Source organism: Salvelinus alpinus, chromosome 6, assembly GCF_045679555.1.
Source record: "Salvelinus alpinus chromosome 6, SLU_Salpinus.1, whole genome shotgun sequence".
Classification (NCBI taxonomy): domain Eukaryota; kingdom Metazoa; phylum Chordata; class Actinopteri; order Salmoniformes; family Salmonidae; genus Salvelinus; species Salvelinus alpinus.
The window spans coordinates 61092614-61115089 of NC_092091.1; the positions used below are offsets into that span (position 1 = coordinate 61092614).

General features: G+C 43.4%; 1 protein-coding gene across 5 annotated transcripts in view; it reads right to left on the reverse strand.

Moving 5' to 3' along the window:
* Positions 1–16191, reverse strand: part of LOC139579088 (phospholipid-transporting ATPase ABCA1-like) — a 39523-nt gene extending 23332 nt beyond the window's left edge. For 4 of the 5 annotated variants that reach the window (XM_071407344.1, XM_071407343.1, XM_071407342.1 and 1 more), the window contains exons 1-8: positions 16039–16191; positions 14004–14109; positions 12622–12715; positions 9373–9514; positions 9017–9135; positions 4503–4624; positions 2667–2858; positions 960–1049 (exon numbers count right to left, since the gene is read on the reverse strand). In XM_071407344.1, coding sequence (XP_071263445.1) covers positions 960–1049; positions 2667–2858; positions 4503–4624; positions 9017–9135; positions 9373–9514; positions 12622–12715; positions 14004–14069 — 825 coding nt within the window. In that variant the 5' untranslated portion in view covers positions 14070–14109; positions 16039–16191. Of the gene's footprint in view, positions 1–959; positions 1050–2666; positions 2859–4502; positions 4625–9016; positions 9136–9372; positions 9515–12621; positions 12716–14003; positions 14174–16038 lie in introns of all 5 variants that reach the window. The other variant, XM_071407341.1, reaches the window with a different exon arrangement.
* Positions 16192–22476: the final 6285 nt, after the last annotated feature.

Consider the following 22476-nt stretch of genomic DNA (forward strand, 5'->3'; position numbering starts at 1 on the left):
CGAGAGCCATTCGTCCTCCGAAACACGAACCACCCAAGCCTCACTGCTTCTTGACACACTGCTCGCTTAACCTGGAAGCCACCCGCACCAATAAGTCAGAGGAAACACGTACAACTGGTGACCGTGTCAGCGTGCACTGCGCCCGGCCCGCCACAAGGAGTCGCTAGAGTGCGATGGGACAAGGAAATCCCGGCCGGCCAAACCCTCCCCTAAACCGGACGACGCTGGGCCAATTGTGCGTTGCCTCATGGGTCTCCCGGGCGCGGCCGGCAGTGATTGAACCCGGATCTGTAGTGACGGCTCAGGCACTGCAATGCAGTGCCTTAGACCGCTGCGCCACTCGGGAGGCCCCATAGTGGACATTTCTGTATGTAGCTAGCACAGATTTGGTTACTCCAGAACTGGGTCTGATATGTTGGGGGCAGTTAGCTATGTTGACAGTGCAGATGCCACGGAGGGATAGCGTTGCGGTTTGGCCATGTCCTGACCTGGACTGCTACCAACTGAACTGATGACACTAAACAGTCGATTTGTTGTGAAAGACTAACCTTGTGTACAAAATTGCAGGGTTACAGCCATTTGAGGTGGCCATTTTGTGAGGGCCAGAGCACCAAGCTAGCTTGTTTATTATTGCGGGGACAGATGGGTTTTGTTTGCACATTGCGGTCCAGAGATGTGTAGCGGAAGGACCTGTTTTTGTCAGACCACTGCTACAACTGATGGCTATCTTAGTGGTTGCTTTCGGCCTACATTCAAATGAGTTCACTGATAAGGCAGGTTGATTCAAGGGTTGTTTAAGACTATCCAAAACAGATGCAGACCCAGAAATGTACGTTGAAACATACATGTTAGTGTGTGTGTGTGTGTGTGTGTGTGTGTGTGTGTGTGTGTGTGTGTGTGTGTGTGTGTGTGTGTGTGTGTGTGTGTGTGTGTGTGTGTGCCTGACAGACAGCACCTACCTCTACAGCCAGCGCTCCCAAGCTCTCTAGCAGACCGTCGGTTGCCACGGATACCTTCTGGACGACCTCAGGGTCGGACTTCACATCCTTCTGTTGTGGGTGAGGAGGATGAGGGAGAAAGGGGAGAGAGGGGGAGGGGGGGATAAAAGACATGAGAACAAACACTCTCCAGGGACACTTCAGAGAGGGGTTCCTGTTCAACCTCATCTGTTATTGACTGTCACAAGAGGGCCTCTGAAATGTGAGCTGCTGCACTCTCACAGCTGACCCCAGACCTGTACTTAGTGGCTAAGGTGCATCTGAAATGTAACCGTATTCCTTATATATTGCACTACATAGGGAAAGAGTGCCCTTTCAGACGTACCTTAGCCACTAAGTACAGGTCTGGGGTCAGCTTTCCTTATAGGTCCAATATTGCTGCGTTCCATTGTCCATATTAGTGTACCACTTAGAACGCAAGCCTAATGCAAGGCTTAATTTTATGTGTAGTTGTATGATGTGGATATTGGATCAGGGCCTATATCAGTACTCAAGAGAAGTCGGTTACTTTATACTAGTCTAATATCCCTGATCTATTTTGTTAGGGAGGGAAACCTATTGGTCTTTTTTAGAACAAATAGTATCACCATAACACCGGTTTGAAATTACGGCTGATTCAGCAGTATGATATTTCGACAAATATTTACAACATTTTCTCCCGTGTTAGTTGACCATTGCGACAGCATTTTCATTGGCAGACTGTTCTGTACACTTTGGCACCTTCCAAAAGCTTGTCCCAACACCGGACTGAGAGTTCTGACTTAGCTAACAAAACTGGGTCAGCTAAAATGGATCACTCCTCTATTTGCATCCAAGTGTGACGGTTATCTGAGGTGTACAGTGATTCTATTCACTGAGTCCTATTATTGTTGAAATTAACACACTGTATTTTCCTTTGTGTCTGTCTGTCTGTCTGTCTGTCTGTCTGTCTGTCTGTCTGTCTGTCTGTCTGTCTGTGTCTGTCTGTGTCTGTCTGTGTCTGTCTGTCTGTGTCTGTCTGTGTCTGTCTGTCTGTCTGTCTGTCAAAAGTCTATATTCAGACATCTGCCAGAGCAGGGTTCACGGCCTCTCCAACTCCCATTACGAGAAAGAGACAAGGGACGCATTCATTGTCAAGCTAATGTTTTGTGACAGGAACAGGACTTATGTTCTTATGAAATAAGAACAGAAATCTTGTACAGAAATATGGATTGATAATTCCTGACCCTAAATGGTAATCATGTCAGGGAACATGATGTTCTCTTTATCAGAAGAAAGAAGGCTTGGTGTCAGCAGGCTACATTATCCCGCCATAAAGTGTGCTTTGTGTAAAAGTGAGTGCAAAGGGAAAAGCCTATTCAGTTTGTCTGACTGACCAATAGTGTAATAATACATTCATTGAACAAATGAAGATTTGCTAGGCCTATGGAATTGTGTTATTAGGTGTTCACTGTTAAAGCCCCCAGTGTTAAAGTGTTCAGTGTTAAAGCCCCCAGTGTTAAAGCCCCCAGTGTTAAAGTGTTCAGTGTTAAAGTGTTCAGTGTTAAAGTGTTCAGTGTTAAAGCCCCCAGTGTTAAAGTATTCACTGTCAAAGCCCCCAGTGTTAAAGTGTTCAGTGTTAAAGCCCCCAGTGTTAAAGTGTTCCGTGTTAAGTTTTAAAAAAGTGTTAGTATTTTAAGTGTTTCTTACCCGTATGGGTTTTAGGAAGTCCAGGTTGGACAGGAAGTGGTCCTGGGCCTTGTTCAGCCAATCAGGGGAGGCCTTGCAGATGATGTCTTGAGTGAGCCGTGACACATTATTGTCGGAGATGGTCACAAACTCCTCCAGAGAAGTGGTGTTACACATATCTCTAAGATGGACGCCGAAACCTCCAATCAGGACCTGGTAGATAACATGAAATTATATTTCAGGGATCAGGTTCTCGCAGTCGAGAAACAAACAAAAAAAATGTGTGGCGGGGATGGCGGGGAGAATTGTGATTTCATGTTTTAACTGTAACAACTTTCACAATGAATGCCTAGTCAGGAATGATTTTGCAAATATGCTTTGAATCATATATCATCACAGGAAAGCTGTTGTTATATCTCTAGGGCAGCGTTTCCCAAAACTCAGTCCTGGTGACACGTTTAGTTTCTTTCCTTAGCGCTACACAGCTGATCCAAATAATGAACTCATCATCAAGCTTTGATTATTTGAATCAGCTGTGTAGCGCTAGGGCAAAAACCAAAACGTGCTCCAGAGGCATTACCAAATGTTCCTATGACTCAACACAAACAAAGATGTTTGGGGAACGTTATTTCTAACTTATCAGAACCACTCTGGAAACCCAATTCTTTAAAATTCTATTCCAGGAAACTATTTGCTTGCAGAATGACCCATAAAAAAAATCTAATTTCATAATTCTACATTTCCACATGGTCATAGCTATCTCACAACATGGTCAACAACTTAACATATGAAAAATGTGCACTGTGCAGCTTTTCAGTCATGCATGGGAGAGACTTGTTTTTTCCACTTAGGGAGGCATAGCTCGAAGGTCCCACCGGTCTGAGGCGCATACAGTGCACATGTGTCCAGACTGGCTGACTGAGGGAGGGAGGCAGAGGAAGGGAGGGAGGCAGAGGGAAGCTGCTGCGGTGAATAACAATGTGTCCTGTATTACCACATCCAAGCTGGGATGAACTAGATGATAGCCTGGCTGAGACAGCTTCAGGACATTCTTTCTGTGTAACTGTAGAGTAGAGTGGAGGAGTAATGAGTTGACTCCCTTAATGACCTTGACCCTCAGCATCACAGGTTACTTTTGAACCTGGGACAAACTGTTAGATAACTGCACTACTAGGTACCTATGGGTATTAAGGGCTACACAGTTTTTTTGTGTGGATAATACTGCCAAATTCTTTACCATACCAAATATCCCTTTCGCAAATTGATTTCCTTGATACATTTCTTCTTCTGATATGAAGAAAAAAAATGTATGTCAACAGAAAGCCGGACTAAAATCCCCTGAACATTTCTACAATGTACTGTAGGACCATCCCGGACTATCTGTGGAAAAAGGCCAGAGAGAGAGGGGGCTGATGGGTTATAAAACATCCCCAGGGGTGGGTGGTGATACGGTTAATAGATCCACCGCGTGTGAGTGAGCCCCTCTCTGCACATGCTCACTGTGTGGCAGACAGAAGATGGAGGAGAGACGGAGGGCGGAGCTAAATCATGTGACTACTGCCCTCCAACTACAGACAGTGATGAATTCGGCTGAAACTGAGCTGAATTATTTTCCCTGAGAAAGAGGATGATATGAGCCAAAGACTTGGTTCTCTCCGCAACACCACCCCCCCCTTATGATTTCATAACAGGGCGTTACAAGTGTAGCCGTCTCACGTTATATATATAGTTACAGCGTGTCAAATACCAGCAAACCAAGGTCATGGCATGTATGACTACCTTTAAAAAAGTACTCGATGTGGTGACAAACAGAATGAGAAGCCTTCTCTTTTCTCTTCACACAGTGAATATGTTTACCTTCTCTAGGTTGAGGTCAGCCTCTACAATCTGCTGGACGGCATGATGGGATAGGGAGGCGTTGCGATGCAGGAACGACGATAAGGTCTCCTTATCGCGGAGAAAGTCCTTCAGCTTGAAACCTGGAATGGGATGATGGAATGCACATTCAACAGACTGACTAGGAACACCGTGCTGCATAATTAGAAACAGATCTATTTAAAAGACAGAAATATGTTTTTATGGATACAATTGTGATTTAGCATCGAAACTCATCGTCTTGAATAAAGAAATGATAGTCTATTATCTGGGGAAACTCCAAATACACAGGGTTCTTTGGTTGAAAACTGTAAAGTCCTCAATAATATGGTATAGTATAAATATTATACTAATACACTGGCATGGACAGAGAGATATCATGGACCCAGTTTACCCTGCTCAGGGGACTATTGTGTTCACTGGGTCAGAACATTCCAGAGAAGTCATCTCCGCTTAAAAACCAGTTGAAGTCAGCTCAGCACTCTGCTGCTTGGCACTCAGCAGCCGGGGTTACTCTAGGGCGTTCCACTTTGGCCCAAATACTGGGCTAGAGTTCTGGGCTCCTCACTTTTCACTCTGCCCCATCCCTCCCTGCCCAGCTTGAATTGGAAATCTCCTTACTTAAACATTAGCATCTCTGTGTTTGTGTTGCGTTAGTTAGCACAGTGACAAGAGTAGCTGCCGGATACATGGTAAAGTAGGAACATTTCCCCTTGGAGGGAGGAAGGGGGGTTACTAGAAGGTAGTTTCACCCCTAACTAGGGCCAAGGAGTTTTTCCTGGTCAGAACCCTAACCCTATTCCTGACCCTATACTTTTTGAAGAAAACTTATACCTACAACTTTGTCTGTCCCTGTAGGAGAACCCTTTTGGGTTCCAGGTAAAACTCAACTGGTAACACGATCTAGACAGGAAACACTTAGCTGCCCCAGAGACTCCTGGGAGCAGGTCAGGGGGGATGTGGTGTGTGTTGAAGAGACGTCCCCACAGCATAGAGACCACTCCAGAGCATAGAGACGACCCCAGAGCATAGAGACGACCCCAGAGCAAATAACCAAGGAGTGGTCATGAGCTCTAATCATCCTGACTTCAGGAAACAAGAGACTGGAGATGTGCCTTAACAACAGTACTGAGTGAGAGTACTGCCATGAAAGACCAGCGGGATAGCCCCTAAAGGTACTGTCTGTCTGCACTTGGCCCCTAACTACTGAGAGTACCGCCATACAATAAAGAGGGATAGCCCTGCACGTGGCTTAGGTGGTGACTATGCTGTGTCTCTGACCTACCAAAACAATAACAAGTAGGCTACAACAATACGAGGCAGACTGGCATCCAGGCTTGTCACTACTTGCCCTAGCTTCTGGTGAGTAATACTTGATAGACCTGAGGAGACTGATGATTCACCTGTTCCCAAACCTCACTGACTCAACAAATAACCTACAATCAGACAAACAAAATGGCTGCCTTTACCAAGTATGACAAATGACAGTTGGCTACAGATAATTTCAGGTTGATTGAAGAAGTGGAACAAACTTACTGCACTATACCGGGAATAGGATTCCATTTTGGACACAGAAGACGACTGTCCTGACTGACAGTCTAATAACCTGAGAGAAAGAAGCTGCCTGTGGTGTTATTCAACAGAACCAAAACGGGAAATGAGAGTCTGACTGATCTGGAACTTGACCGACCGACAGGGGGAAAAGGACAAAGAATGTGGGACACTAGGCAAGCCAGACCTCTTTGAGAAGGAGAATTGTGCGTGCGTGCATCTGCGCGTCAGTGTGAAGAGAATAGTTTAGCGACCTTCGAAAGAACAAACGACCCACCTAGGAAGCCTGTCAGTCAGTCTGGCTGACACATCAACCTATTACATTAAAGGTAGTTTTTGCTACAAACCCAAAAAGAGAAATGCAGGCAGCAGTCTAACGATGTCTAGCATATAAAACATACAGCGAGAGAAGAGAAAAGTGTGTGGATTTCGTGAGATTATGGAGAAGTGGATATGTTTCATGAATAAGATTAAAGTGCTTCTGTTGTGACACGAGGCACTAATTCTAACAACAACATGAACTTTCTCCCCTTTGACATAACGGCACTTCACTGTAAGGCTTCATATAGGGGAAGGATTTTACAGAGGGTCAATGCAGAGCTGTGATCTGCTCCGAGACTCCTTTTGAACACTGACGTAACCAATTTTAACACTGGTTGCTTTTCAAGTCTTGATATTAGAACACTGGTATTTTTAACACTGACACCTTTCTCCACGTTTGGCCAGAATGTTCACGTGACTCGTTTTAATTTGCATACAACATAATTATGCTGGAAGGAGCTGTTACGCAATAGTGTTGACACGGTCTTCGTGACCTGAATATCTCAGGTAATATCTTAACTGTGCTCGAGTCCTCTGGAAGGAAGCCTAGGTGGGAAGTGATACTGCAAGAGTAGATAGATGATAAATGCATGTTGGAGTGGAAATGTGAAATACTTTTTCACACCTTTTCTCTATCCAGACCAAAGTGGGGTCAGTGTTTTGAAGCGATTCATCTTGTAGTGGTAGGCCTATGTTAATCTCTGAACTACTCTTTGGTTAGATATAGAATCGTGATAGTATGGTTACCACAGACACAGTTCATTTATGCTCCTTTATGTAATAATGAATGACATTTGTTATCTTTAAAATGCGTCAGCTTGATGGTTTAACAGCGGTGTTAGCGTTAACCTTGACGACGTGCCATGAGGCTCATCCAGCAGTTGATATTACATAATAAGCCAATTCAACCAAAAAAGTCAATTAATAGTCCATGTCAGTTGTACGTTGAAATATGACATTGGTATAATGTTAATTCAACGCGTTCTGCCCGGTGGGTAGGTAATATGTATGGCAGATATGTAGGTGTGTGGGGACTGGGACACCTCAAGACTCATGCAAGGGAAAGATACTATCATTAACCTGATATCCTCGAAGACCTTTCCCCCTCTTCCTGGGCCAAGGTCATGACATCCCCATGTACCTTCCACTCTGAAAATGGCCGCTCAGCAAGAGCCAAAAGCGAACATACGGTACCCATTAAATCTGTGGAGCAGTGTGCAGGAGTTTCTTTTCAAATGGTATGCAGTTTTATCATGCTGTTAATACGATTACTTATTCACCATCTAAAATGAGATGGACAGGAACGTGAGGGGAGACTAGAGCACATAATGATCCTCAAACAGGATGCAGACACATTCCAAGCCCAGGGTTGGTCCAGTTCAGACACAGACACAGCAGTCAAAACATCAAAGGGCCACTTTGTTTAAATCTGTATCCTGTTGTGATGGGTGGGGTCCAGGGAGGTCTTCCTGCCATTTAAAGAGATAGAACAGGACAGGACATGGGCGCTCCCCCCCCCCCCCCAGCAACCTCCCCACCCCAGGACTGGCATGGACTGATTACACCAGTGCTATGACAACCATAGAAATCTAATTACTAGAAGGGACAAAGCCTGGTCCCATATTTGTTTGTGCCGTCAAGCCAACTCCCAGCAGATCTGGGACCAGGCTAACAAAGCCCCTCAGACCACCGCGTTGTTTGACTGGATCACTCATGGGTACACTGAATCATAGAACATTGACTGGAATGAGAACGTCCATTCTAGTAATTCTATTTCTACGCTGCCAACCTGCACCCATTGCCCTCCATTATGAGCCAAAAGGCCCCATTCTGATTAGGAGCTGTATGGTCCCCAGTAATCTGCTTTACTTCGCATTAGGAATTTGGGTTTTCATGGAGGCCATTAAAATCTAAGCATGCCATTTGCTCTGAACTCTCTGCACCGTATGGCCCCAGGAAAACGAGGACTGAAACCGCCAAACAAGTCTCAAGTTCAGTACTATGTGCTTCAAGTGTACAGCGTGTGTCCTACATCTATAGCTATAAGGCATGTACAGATAGGTGATCATACCTACCTACTGAAAAACCAGGCTAACCAAACCCAGATCAGTATGCGTGCAATAAGTCTATGGCTCAGGGCCTATATATGCAGGTGGATACAGGCTTCGGATCAGATTCAGTAACATCAATGTCCACGCAGAAACATACATAAAATGTGATGTCATGCAGTACTTTAAACAATACGTACAAATATATAAATCAGCGTAAATATATGGACAGGGCATCAATAAAAAAGTTTATCCATGTACATCCCACTGGGCACAGATGTCATTTCAACGTCTCGTTTTCATTTACATTTGGTTAAGTTGTCAACTAGCGAGAATTCAATGTGAAATCAACAAAAAATGTCACCATGTCTTTGAATTTAAGAAAAAATACGAAATTCCTGCATGTTGATGACTTTTTGCAAATCCAATCAGTTTGCCACATTGATTCAATGTCATCGCATTCCATTTACTTTGTTGAAATGACATGGAAACAAAGTTGATTCAACCAGTTTTTGGCCCAGTCGGATGCATCTTTAAGTCTGTAGCTCAGAGTCTATGTAATGTGATCTGTCCTACCTGCCGTGTTGCTCTGTAGTTTCCTCAGAGCCCGCACCAGAACTTTGTAGCCCTCGAAGCTCTTGTCATTCTGGCTGTAGAGGAGGATCTTCTTGGCATCGATGAACAGGCGGGAGATTCTGTGTTTCATAGAGAGACGATTAGACGATGTGAGGAACAACGATGGTAAAACACACATGCTGATCCTCTGGGGTTGAGGGTCTGAAAGGAGGAACAATGCTCCTTGTGGCATGGTCCATTATTTCAATCTTTTAATGTCTTAGCTTACATTGTTTACTTGGTTGTTTGTCATAGACATGACTAATCAAATCATTCTGTCAAATGTTAAAGGGACAATTTTCCCAGGATGAACTCACATAGAATCGTTGAAGTTGCCCACCAGCCCTGGGGTCTCTCCTGGTGTGGGGTGGCGGAAGCAGGGGTTGTTGGCGTTACAGATGATCCCTTGCACCCAGGGCAAGGTGCCCGCCGAGGGCATGGCCTTGTTAGGGAAATGGCCTGGAGGGGGGGGGGGGGGGGGGGGGAAATAGAGAAGTTCAATGATCGACACCACTCTATGTCACAATATCTCTCTATGTAACTGCCCAGATGGCCACTGAAGTCAAATGATTAGGTTGGGTAATTGTGGTACTTTAGTCAGTCACCCAACATTTCACAGTGGCAGAGCAAGGAGGACTGAGTGAAACTCCATTTCAGCTTGGCTCAATTCAGAAGATCGAAAGGACAGCCAGGCGGACATCTTGTTTAGCATGAGAACCGTGTTATCTAACAGAGAGACCAAGCCTGCATCCCAAATGACCCCCTATTCCGCAGGTGCTCTGGTCAAAAGCAGTGCACTATGTAGGGAATAGGGGGCCATCTGGGACGGAGACCAAGAGAGATCGTCATTGTCCGCAACATCAAACTCCGTACCATAGACAACAGTCAGACCCCCGTGGGGGGGGTATCTGGTGAATAATTGCATCGGTGAACCACATGACTCATGTGACCTTTGGATCAGCATTCACTTTCAGTGACGGGTCAGAAGAGGTTGTCACTGCTACTGTACAGTAGTTAGTTATAAAGCCCGGCAGATTGTGAAGCAATCAACTAGACTGGGACGGTACAGTGTGACCCAGTCCTGAGGTCAATACTGTTGAGTTCAGTAGGTGAAATCAAGTATTACTATTTACATCCGAGTTGACTAGTGACAAGTTTGACCGTCAACAAAATGGTGACGTGCACATTCTGCAAAACAAGATGTTATAGAAGTATTCACATTTTCCTTTTTGTCAATGTTTGTGTGTGTGTGTGTGTGTGTGTGTGTGTGTGTGTGTGTGTGTGTGTGTGTCTGACAAGCCTGCTGGATTTTTTAAAGCAGTGCCATTGTAGTGACACTTGAATTGTCCTTTCACATTCCACAGTTAAGGTATCATACACAGAGTTTAATAGTCTAGCGGCTAGACTCTAGCCTATTGACCTGCTATCCAACCTACACTGAGTGTACAGAACATTTTGAACACCTGCTTTTTACCATGACATAGACTTCCCAGGTGAAAGCTATGATCCCTTATTGATGTCACTTATTCAATCCATTTAAAATCAGTGTAGATGAAGGGGAGGAGACCGGTTAAAGAAGGATTTATAAACCTTGAGACAATTGAGACATGGATTGTGTATGTGTGCCATTCAGAGGGTGAATGGGCAAGACAAAAAATGTAAGTGTCTTCGAACAGGGTATGGCAGGCACCAGGCGTACTGGTTTGAGTGTGTCAAGAACTGCAACGCTGCTGGGATTTTCACGTTCAACAAGAATGTGTATCAAGAATGATCCACCACCAAAAGGACATCCAGCCAACTTGACACAACTGTGGGAAGCATTGGAGTCAACTTCGGCCAGCATCCCTGTGGAATGCTTTCGACACCTTGCAGAGTCCATGCCCAATGAATTTAAAGGGGGTGCAACTCAATATTAGGCAGGTGTTCCAAATGTTTTGTACACTCAGTGTATATCTGTATTATATATGAGGGCAAAGAGCCTTCTGACCTGGTGAAATACAGTATGTACATCCCAAATAGCACCCTATTCCCTAAGGGCCCTGGTCAAATGTACTGCACTATAAAGGGAATAGGATGCCAATGGAGATGCAACCAAGATCTTTACTGGAGACCTGTATTGACAAGATAGAGATAAGGAGGGCAATAGAAAGTATAGTAGCTATACATCCTTCTACTGACGTCCATACTGTATTGATGTAAACAAACATACTACACAGTCCAGTGTTGTTGGAGTCTTACTGGTATACATTTGAATTCAGGAAGTAGATTTAAATGGAGATTAATTTATTATTGCTTTCAGGTGAATTTTGCAATAATTCAATTTCATTTCACTCTCTGATTTTACAGAAATAAACAATTCCACTTTAGCTTCTAACTTTGTCAAAACATCTTTAAAATGTCATCAACAGGTCTGTCGGAGTTGACGTTTTCTAAGAATTAATATCATGTTCTCATTAACAACGTTATTCAATGTGAGTTTGCCAAGATACAACAGGCAAATGTTGTACACCGGTCATTCCAGGAAACAGGCTTTTCTTGACCGACTCCATTGAATTAACGATCAATGGATCTTTCACAAAGTGGAATGCAAAGGAAATAGAATTACACTTAAATGAAGTACATCAGCATTGATAATATATTACCTGTGTAAGTAAGTTCCCAGAGCTGTTATTGTGTACTACAGGAGTTTTAAAGGCCAGCGGGTCAATATATCAAATATTGACCAACTGAGTGGGATATTGACCAACTGAGTGGGATATTGACCAACTGAGTGGGATATTGACCAACTGAGTGGGATATTGACCAACTGAGTGGGATGTTTTTAAGAAAACAGTATAGAGGGAGGACATTGGCTTGGGATGAGTAATGGCAGGTAAGGCCATTAACGTACTCTTCTCTGCATTGACATTTCTTGGACAATAAAAAAAAAAAGATTGCTTTCCAGGAGGCCTTATGGAACATTTCCACAAGTGTTCACTCAGTCCACAATTTTTCCCCCCTTATCCATTGTTCTAGATTCTAGAAGAACTAAATCCATTGAGACACATTTCTTGTTGGAATGTCCTGCCTTCCACTGTTTTGTTGTGACTATCTGTCTTTGATATGAACAGTAATGTCCTTTAAAAATGATGAGCTCTCTCTTTCCCTGAAGTATCTTTTGTCTGTATTGCTTTGCTTTCCTATGAGTCTTGGACTCAATAGACAATAGTGGCTGATGATATAGAGGACAACTGTCTAGAATCCTGTTGTCCTCCATCTTGTGATCTCTGACTCATCTGACTACAAAGAACGGGAAATGGGAACAAATGATTACGGGAAACAGTATTCGGACCAAATGTCATGAGGTCTCTAGTACGTCACTGCTTACCCAGTCGAGACACTAACATTATTCTTGAATTGCCTCATTATAACTGTGCGAATAGACAAGGCTAGATTTGAGTCGATTTGAGCTCAATTCAAATTCTAAAAGCTTTATTGTCCTTCAAATTTACAGAACACAGAAAATCGTCTTTCACAGGCTAGTACACTGTGAATTCAGGCACTCTGTGTATGTGTGGGCTACTTACATTCATGTTGTTCGTAGGGCGGGTAATGCATCCTCACAGATATGAGGATGAAGAAGATGAAGAGCGGCCATATTATTTCGATAACTAGCTGGAGCTGAAAGGGAAATTCAGAAGGTCGATGAGAGGCTGAAACTCAGTGAGGACAAACAGCATTCAAACAGTGAAACCAATGCCATAGTAAGGATGTCTGGTCTCCCTACAGAACAACCCATTTAGAGATTTCAATCATACAATCATGTGGAGTTTATTCGGGGCAAAATGACAGATAAGGAGGAATCTTTGAACCTGAAATTGTTTGCAAAGTAGGGTGGCCATGGATGTAAAAACAATTTGGCGCAAAAAAAATACTGAATGTTTCAGTGTCTTAGAGCAGTGGTTCCCAACCAGGGGTACTAGAATAGGTACTTGAGAAGACTTATGAGAGTCTTGGTACTTAGTGGTACAATAACTGAAAAAGGTTGCGAACCACTGTCCTGGAGTAGACAACCCACCTCTAAGCTTTCTTTATGTACTTTAGTCTACAATCCAGGTTACCAATTTCTTGACTATGTTGGATGGATCATTTTGATACTAAATGAGACATTTCATCAATTACTAAAATATTATTTTAAAATCTAGGATCCCCTTTAGAATGGACTGGTCCAGCTATACAATGGAAGTGGGTCATTCCACAAACCCTTATTGGTGTGTCGGGCAGCCATTAAGGGCTTTATCAGCTGTTGTTGGCAAATATATTCTAATCTTTATCCTAGCTAGGGCTGGGAGTGGGAAGGGAGAGGTGTTGGTTGGGTGGACATATGTTCACAACAGCTGCTGTCCTCCCAGCCCCAGACTCACAGAGCATCGGGATGGGGGATGGGAGACGAAAGGATGATTGGTCAAATGGAGGCCGGGGATATGTTCTATAAATGTACCTGGTTCTTAGATTCTTCTGAGAGATTTCGAGGTTTAACAGTTGGATGACATGATAAGACAAGGTGACGGTGTTGTTTAAAATGTTCCAGAATCAAAACCCTTTGTGTGGACAACGTGAGAGCACTTAAGACTCCTCCACGCTACGAGTCGCCATCACTACATTGACTCTCTGCTACGTTGACGTCCTCTACGGTCTGAACATCCTCAATGAGTCAAAGGATCAAGTTCATTCAAGTGTTGTTGTTTTTTACAATCTCACCCTTTTTACCAATACATAGACAATGCTATTTTTCTGTGTGCATTGGCCACACAAACCACAATAGTAACACATTGTATAGCTACCAAACCTCGTTGCCAATAACCCTTATTTTTTCCACTTTTCCCCGGCAACTTTCCTTGACATGCTCCCCTTATCTCACAGAACCTACGTAGGGTTGGTGGACTTTTATTTTGTAGTAGCTACTTACTGTCTGTCTCCGTCTGTAGGTGAAGTTCTTCCACAGCAGTAAGCCCAGTTGAGTAGAGATGGCCATCTCGCCTCAGGGACCTATCCTACAGCCGTCCAGCTCCCGACTGCAGAGCACAGTGACAACACAGTGAGACTCAGGGACCTTTCCTACAGCCCTCCAGCTCCCGACTGCAGAGCACAGTGACAACACAGTGAGACTCAGGGACCTTTCCTACAACTCTTGAGCTCCGCATCTGCAGACACACAGCACAGTGAGACCAGAGAAGAAGGCTGTTTGAGTCCACTGGACACCACGCCACTCATAGGTCAAAGTCTAACCAAATATAACCATCAGATCTCCAATGGATACTGGACTGTATTAACCAATCAGAGCAGTTTCCAGGATTGGGAGATTCAGTGTCTGTTACAAAAAAACACACTGGGACTTTTGGATCTACAAACAGTCACTGGATACTTGGCAAGTGAAGGTGTGCCACCCACACAATTGCAATTTTTTTAAACTTTAATATCTAAAGTACCAGATGTCCTCATGACATTTCAATTCAATCCAGCTATTGCAATGCAGAAATTAGCAATCAATCAAATAGCAAAAGGCAAATGCTGTTACAATCTATTTATACAAACAGCTGTATTGTTAAAAACTTCCAGATGCAACAGAGTTTTTATGACACAACTGGGTCCCGTGTGGCTCAGTTGGTAGAGCATGGCACATGCAACGCCAGGGTTGTGGGTTCGATTCCCACGGGGGACCAGAATGCAACAACAACAAAAAGTATGAAAATGTATGCACGCTCTATTCAATCAAACAATTGTAAATCCTTTTCTCAAGCCAAAACTGTATGAGACGAATGAAGGACAGGCAGACTACGCATGTAACATTTCATCAGTGATGTAGCCTATTCCGTGTGGGTGGATAGCCTATTCATTACGAAACACATTCAAAAGATTCATTGGGCAAAATCTGAATGATAGTTTACCTCGGGTCCCAGCCTAATAAAAGAGATGTTCATATGAACAGATCGTATATTGGTTACATTTAAGGTTGTTACCATGTTTTTACGTTGTTTTTTCCATCAGCTTCATCGCATAACATAACAAACCACTACAGTACAAATTGTAAACAACAGCCTCCCTCCAAATGAATCAATGCGGTTGCCTGGTGCAGAATTGCTGCGGGCTCCTCTAGTGTTTTAATGTGGTTATTGCCTTTTTCACTCGTTCCAGATCCATATTATGATCATCTTTTTCCCCCAATAGAAGCTTAGCCTGTTATTTTTTCAACTACGGTCTCAAAACATTCAGAATGCGAACATCTTACAAAGATGAATAACAAAATTAATCAACGCTTTTATGAAACAGGCTATGAAAAAAACCGAATGAATAACGATATGACAACCACTAACATCAAGCCTGCATCAATGAATCAGAAACAAACATTTATTAAAACAATACAAACATAATTTCACAAACTAAGACGTTGCATTCTTTCATTGTAATCGAAAGTCAACCATATCAGGGCAATATAATTATCGAAATCATTTCTGAACTTCATGCTGGATGTTTCATTGTTTCAAGAGGAAGGGGTTACTCTCGGTCATTCAGCGCAGCGCAGACTCTTCCATACAATAAACCGCAGCAGATGCTGTAGCCCATACACTGTGTTCATCAAACACAATACGGTCATATGCGATAAAGGACATAACATACACTACCCACACTTTGTCATCTTACCCATCCGACCAAAATCTCATAAATGCATCTAAGTTATTCAATACATTTGATGGAGGATAAACACTAGAAATCATGTGTTGATTGTTGTGAACGACGTCGCGAACTATACAGGCGCGGAGGCAAAGATGCGCTTTTGTTTTGAAAATATTTACAAACTGAATCAAACATGCGTAACCATGTACATACATTCTGTAAATATCAAATAAAACAGTTCCTTTAGGATGTTGCATGACACAATGCATATCACCCACAGAGCAACTTAACAAAGAAACAACAAAAACGAACAAATAAAAACAACCGACCTTTTCCCCTAATGCTGCGAAATTCCAATTCTTCAATGTTCATAAATTGTAATTCCTTGAATTGGAAAAGGTAAAATTTACGCTTTTTTATTCGCTTTTTCACGACCGTTATTGTCTTCGCTGCTCTGTGTCTCTGGTTCTGCCTTTTTTCTCTTCCAAGCTTTTATAGTGGCAGCCAATGCAGACGCTTTCAGAAGAGGAAAGGTAACTCGCGGTCAAAAGGATACGAGGCTGTTTGTGTTGCTGTCGCCTTAAACGGGACACACGTGTAGAGCCAAAAAACTGCTCTTAAGAGGGCTACGGTGCCCTATACGGATATATTTAGGTATTGAATTCGTCCATGCAATGTATACAATCATTTTATGACTGTGTAATTGTCATATCTGTATAATAGCCACATTTTGGGTTGAAAACAAGTGCCCAGTCTTGTCAGTGGCCAGTGGGGACATAATCGAGTCCAATAAATACCATCATTCTATGACAGACTCTAAATGTAGGTTCAATCTGAAGGCATATCAGTTCACACACTTTGTAAAAATAGAATTGTGTTTTATCCTTTTGAAATAGAATTCTATAAGTGTTTGAACTTCAGATTGAACCTACATTTAGAGTCTGTCAGAGCATATTGATATGTATTGGCCCAAAGACCATTCCACCTCAGTGACTTTGACTAAACAATAACTAGACACACAAGTTTGACGACCAGGTTTACTGGTTAACTAACTACAGAATGCTGTCCAACGATGCTGCATTCGTGATGACTAGGGCCAATATCAATGTATCATCAACTAGACTACAGGAGAAAATACACTCGGAGGCTGGGCACAAGTTGAATGTTGAAGACGTATCACAGATTGTTGAGTAGAGTAATCCTAATTGGTTTGTGTCTTTGTCTTTAGAGGATGGGTGCAAGGACATGGTCGCATCTCTCTGCCAAGGGCTCGACCATCTGGTGTTCAATCTTTAAATAGCTTGTCTAGTCTCTTAGGTTTAGTCTTACTGTATTACAGTCTTACATACATCTACTCTTGTATTCACATCCAATGTACAATATGGACCATAGAGTTCATGAACCCTATAGGTCTTCATTTGTTGACTTTAGAGGGCAACACAAAGGCTGTTCCTTACAGTAGCCTATCTTTGTAGCTTTACTGTACCTTTACTGTAATATGGTGAATCTTTACTGTAAGATGGTGAATCTATACTGTAACTTTACTGTAAGATGGTGAATCTATACTGTAACTTTACTGTAAGATGGTGAATCTATACTGTAACTTTACTGTAAGATGGTGAATCATTACTGTACCTTAACTGTAAGATGGTGAATTTTTACTGTATGTTGGTGAATCTTTACTGTAAGATGGTGAATCTTTACTGTATCTTTACTGTAAGATGGTGAATCGTTACTGTATCTTTATGTATAGCTAAATATATTTTTAAGTGTAGATTACTGTTTCTATACTCATTTACTGCACAGGAGGTTGGTGGCACCTTCATTGAGGAGGACGGGCTCGTGGTAATGGCTGGAGTGGAATGGTATCAAATACATCAAACACATGCCATTCCATTCACTCCGTTCCGGCCATTATTATAGGCCTCCCTCCCCTCAGTAGCCTCCACTGATCTACTGTATATTTTAGACAGTTTACAAAAGTATTTATTTTGTCTAGTAGGGGTAGTAGAACACTTCCACACAGTAGCGTGTTTCAATTAGACAGCAGTTAGGAGAGATTAGACACAGAATCCATGAAGAAATATGATTCACTTAGATCAAACAATAAGGATGAAGGAGAATCCTGATTAAGAGAGACAACTGTATTGAAAACAGCTCAATATTTACCCCCACAAAGCTCAATTTGATGAGGTTCAAGTTGATGGCCCACTGTGATATTTGTAATTGTTTTGCATTTAAATGACTGATGATTGAATCTTGATGAATATCACTTACACAGCAAATTGGCCAGCGTTACCTCGTGTTGATTTTTCGGTGTAACATTTCTAGTGTTGATTCAGAAGTTACATTCACTTTATAAGTGGTAAATGGTGTAAAATAATCCCAGTGTTGGTGTTAATAACCAGAGTTGCATGTGAGAGTGTGATTGTGTCAGTTTTACTCTGTGGAGGGTAAAACATTCCCATCAAAACCACGCTCATCATTATCATATTTCCCAGCGTGCTCTACTGCAGGTAGATTTTTTAGGATTGTTTATATTATCTGTGTTTTTGCATGCTCATTGATTGATTAATCACATGCTACACAAAGATACACAACGTAATTGTCCGTAGAGCTCCGAGACAGGATTTTGTCGAGGCACAGATCTGGGGAAGAGTAACAAAACATTTCTGCAGCATTGAAGGTCCCCAAAAACAAAGTGGCCTCCATCATTCTTAAATGGAAGAAGTTTGGAACCACCAAGTCTCTTCCTAGAGCTAGCCGCCCAACCAAACTGAGCAATTGGGGGAGAAGGACCTTGGTCAGGGAGGTGACCAAGAACCTGATGGTCACTCTGACAGAGTTCCAGAGTTCCTCTGTGGAGATGGGAGAACCTTCCAGAAGGACAACCATCTCTGCAGTACTCCATCAATCAGGCCTTTATTGTAAAGAGGCCAGATGGAAGCCACTCCTCAGTAAAAGGCCCATAACAGCCCGCTTGGAGTTTGCCAAAAGACACCTAAAGACTCTTCAACCATGAGAAACAAGATTGTCTGGTCTGATGAAACCAAGATTGAACTCTTTTGCCTGAATGCCAAGTGTCACGTCTGGAGGAAACCTGGCACCATCCATACGGTGAAGCATGGTGCTGGCAGCATCGTGCTGGCAGCATCATGCTGTGGGGATGTTTTTCAGCGGCAGGGACTGGGAGATTAGTCAGGATTGAGGCAAAGATGAACGGAGCAAAGTACAGAAAGATCCTTGATGAAAACCTGCTCCAGAACACTCAGAACCTATGACTGGGGCGAAGGTTCACCTTCACACAGGACAACGACCCTAAGAACACAGCCAAGACAACGCAGGAGTGGCTTCGGGACAAGTCTCTGAATGTCCTTGAGTGGCCCAGCCAGAGCCCGGACTTGAACTCGATCAAAGGTCTCTGGAGAGACCTGAAAATAGCTGTGCAGCAGCGCTCCCCATCCAAACTGACAGCGCTTGAGAGGATCTGCAGAGAAGAATGGGAGAAACTGCCCAAATACAGGTGTGCCAAGCTTGTAGCGTCATGCCCAAGAAGACTCGAGGCTGTAATCGCTGCCAAAGGTGCTTCAACAAAGTACTGAGTAAAGGGTCTGAATACTTATGTAAATGTGATATTTATGTTTTTTATTTGTAATAAATTAGCAAAAACATTTGAAAAGCTGGTTTTGCTTTTTCATTATGGGGTATTGATTGACGAGGGGAAAAAAACAGTTTAATACATTTTAGAATAAGGCTGTAACATAACAAAATGTGGAAAAAGTCAAGGGGTCTGAATACTTTCCGAATGCACTGTCTATATATATTCAAATATCAATATGCCTTGTATACTGTTGTTCAGGCTAGTTATCATTGTTTTGGTTTGCAATGGACCCCGTAGTTCCACTCTCCGTACCTCTGATACCTCCTTTGTCCCACCTCCCACACATGCGGTGACCTCACCCATTGAGACCAGCATGTCCAGAGATACAACCTCTCTTATCATCACCCAGTGCCTGGGCTTGCCTCCGCTGTACCCGTGCCCCACCATACCCCTGTCTGCACATTATGCCCAGAATCTATTCTACCACGCCCATAAATCTGCTCCTTTTATTCCTTGTCCCCAACGCTCTAGGCGACCAGTTTTGATAGCCTTTAGCCGCACCCTCATCCTACTACTCCTCTGTTCCTCGGGTGATGTGGAGGTAAACCCAGGCCCTGCATGTCCCCAGGCACCCTCATTTGTTGACTTCTGTGATCGAAAAAGCCTTGGCCTCATGCATGTCAACATCAGAAGCCTCCTCCCTAAGTTTGTCTTACTCACCGCTTTAGCACACTCTGCCAACCCTGATGTCCTTGCCGTGTCTGAATCCTGGCTTAGGAAGGCCACCAAAAATTCTGAGATTTCCATACCCAACTATAACACTTTCCGTCAAGATAGAACTACCAAAGGGGGAGGAGTTGCAATCTACTGCAGAGATAGCCTGCAAAGTTCTGTCATACTTTCCAGGTCTATGCCCAAACAGTTCGAACTTCTAATTTTAAAAATGTATCTCTCCAGAAATAAGTCTCTCACTGTTGCCGCCTGCTACCGACCCCCCTCAGCTCCCAGCTGTGCCCTGGACACCATCTGTGAATTGATCGCTCCCCATCTAGCTTCAGAGTTTGTTCTGTTAGGTGACCTAAACTGGGATATGCTTAACACCCCGGCAGTCCTACAATCTAAGCTAGATGCCCTCAATCTCACACAAATCATCAAGGAACCCACCAGGTACAACCCTAAATCCGTAAACATGGGCACCCTAATAGACATTATCCTGGCCAACTTGCCCTCCAAATACACCTCTTCAAAGGGGGAGACACCCTGGACCCAAACTGTTACAGACCTATATCCATCCTGCCCTGCCTATCTAAGGTCTTCGAAAGCCAAGTCAGCAAACAGATCACTGACCATCTCGAATCCCACCGTACCTTCTCCGCTGTGCAATCCGGTTTCCGAGCCGGTCACGGGTGCACCTCAGCCACGCTCAAGGTACTAAACGATATCATAACCACCATCGATAAAAGACAGTACAGTGCAGCCGTCTTCATCGACCTGGCCAAGGCTTTCGACTCTGTCAATCACCATATTCTTATCGGCAGACTCAGTAGCCTCGGTTTTTCTAATGACTGCCTTGCCTGGTTCACCAACTACTTTGCAGACAGAGTTCAGTGTGTCAAATCGGAGGGCATGCTGTCCGGTCCTCTGGCAGTCTCTATGGGGGTACCTCAGGGTTCAATTCTCGGGCCGACTCTTTTCTCTGTATATATCAATGATGTTGCTCTTGCTGCGGGCGATTCCCTGATCCACCTCTACGCAGACGACACCATTCTGTATACTTCTGGCCCTTCCTTGGACACTGTGCTATCTAACCTCCAAACGAGCTTCAATGCCATACAACACTCCTTCCGTGGCCTCCAACTGCTCTTAAACGCTAGTAAAACCAAATGCATGCTTTTCAACCGTTCGCTGCCTGCACCTGCACGCCCGACTAGCATCACCACCCTGGACGGTTCCGACCTAGAATATGTGGACATCTATAAGTACCTAGGTGTCTGGCTAGACTGCAAACTCTCCTTCCAGACTCATATCAAACATCTCCAATCCAAAATCAAATCTAGAGTCGGCTTTCTATTTCGCAACAAAGCCTCCTTCACTCACGCCGCCAAACTTACCCTAGTAAAACTGACTATCCTACCGATCCTCGACTTCGGCGATGTCATCTACAAAATAGCTTCCAATACTCTACTCAGCAAACTGGATGCAGTTTATCACAGTGCCATCCGTTTTGTTACTAAAGCACCTTATACGACCCACCACTGCGACCTGTATGCCCTAGTCGGCTGGCCCTCGCTACATGTTCGTCGTCAGACCCACTGGCTCCAGGTCATCTACAAGGCTATGCTAGGTAAAGTGCCGCCTTATCTCAGTTCACTGGTCACGATGGCTACACCCACCCGTAGCACGCGCTCCAGCAGGTGTATCTCACTGATCATCCCTAAAGCCAAAACCTCATTTGGACGCCTTTCCTTCCAGTTCTCCGCTGCCTGCGACTGGAACGAATTGCAAAAATCTCTGAAGTTGGAGACTTTTATCTCCCTCAACAACTTTAAACATCTGCTATCCGAGCAGCTAACCGATCGCTGCAGCTGTACATAGTCCATCGGTATATAGCCCACCCAATTTACCTACCTCACCCCCCATACTGCTTTTATTTATTAACTTTTCTGCTCTTTTGCACACCAGTATCTCTACTTGCACATGATCATCTGATGATTTATCACTCCAGTGTTAATCTGCTAAATTGTAATTATTCGATTTATTGCCTACCTCCTCATGCCTTTTGCACACATTGTATATAGATTCTCTTTTTTTCTACCATGTTATTGACTTGTTTATTGTTTACTCCATGTGTAACTCTGTGTTGTTGTCTGTTCACACTGCTATGCTTTATCTTGGCCAGGTCGCAGTTGCAAATGAGAACTTGTTCTCAACTAGCCTACCTGGTTAAATAAAGGTGAAATAAAAAATAAATAAATAAAATATACAGTGCCAGTCAAAAGTTTGGACACACCTACTCATTCAAGGGTCTTTCTTTATTTTTACTATTTTCTACATTGTAGAATAATAGTGAAGACATCAAAACTATGAAATAACACATATGGAATGTTATCTTATTCAAATATAAGCAAGGTTTTAAATGATTCTGTTTTAGTTAAATATTATATCC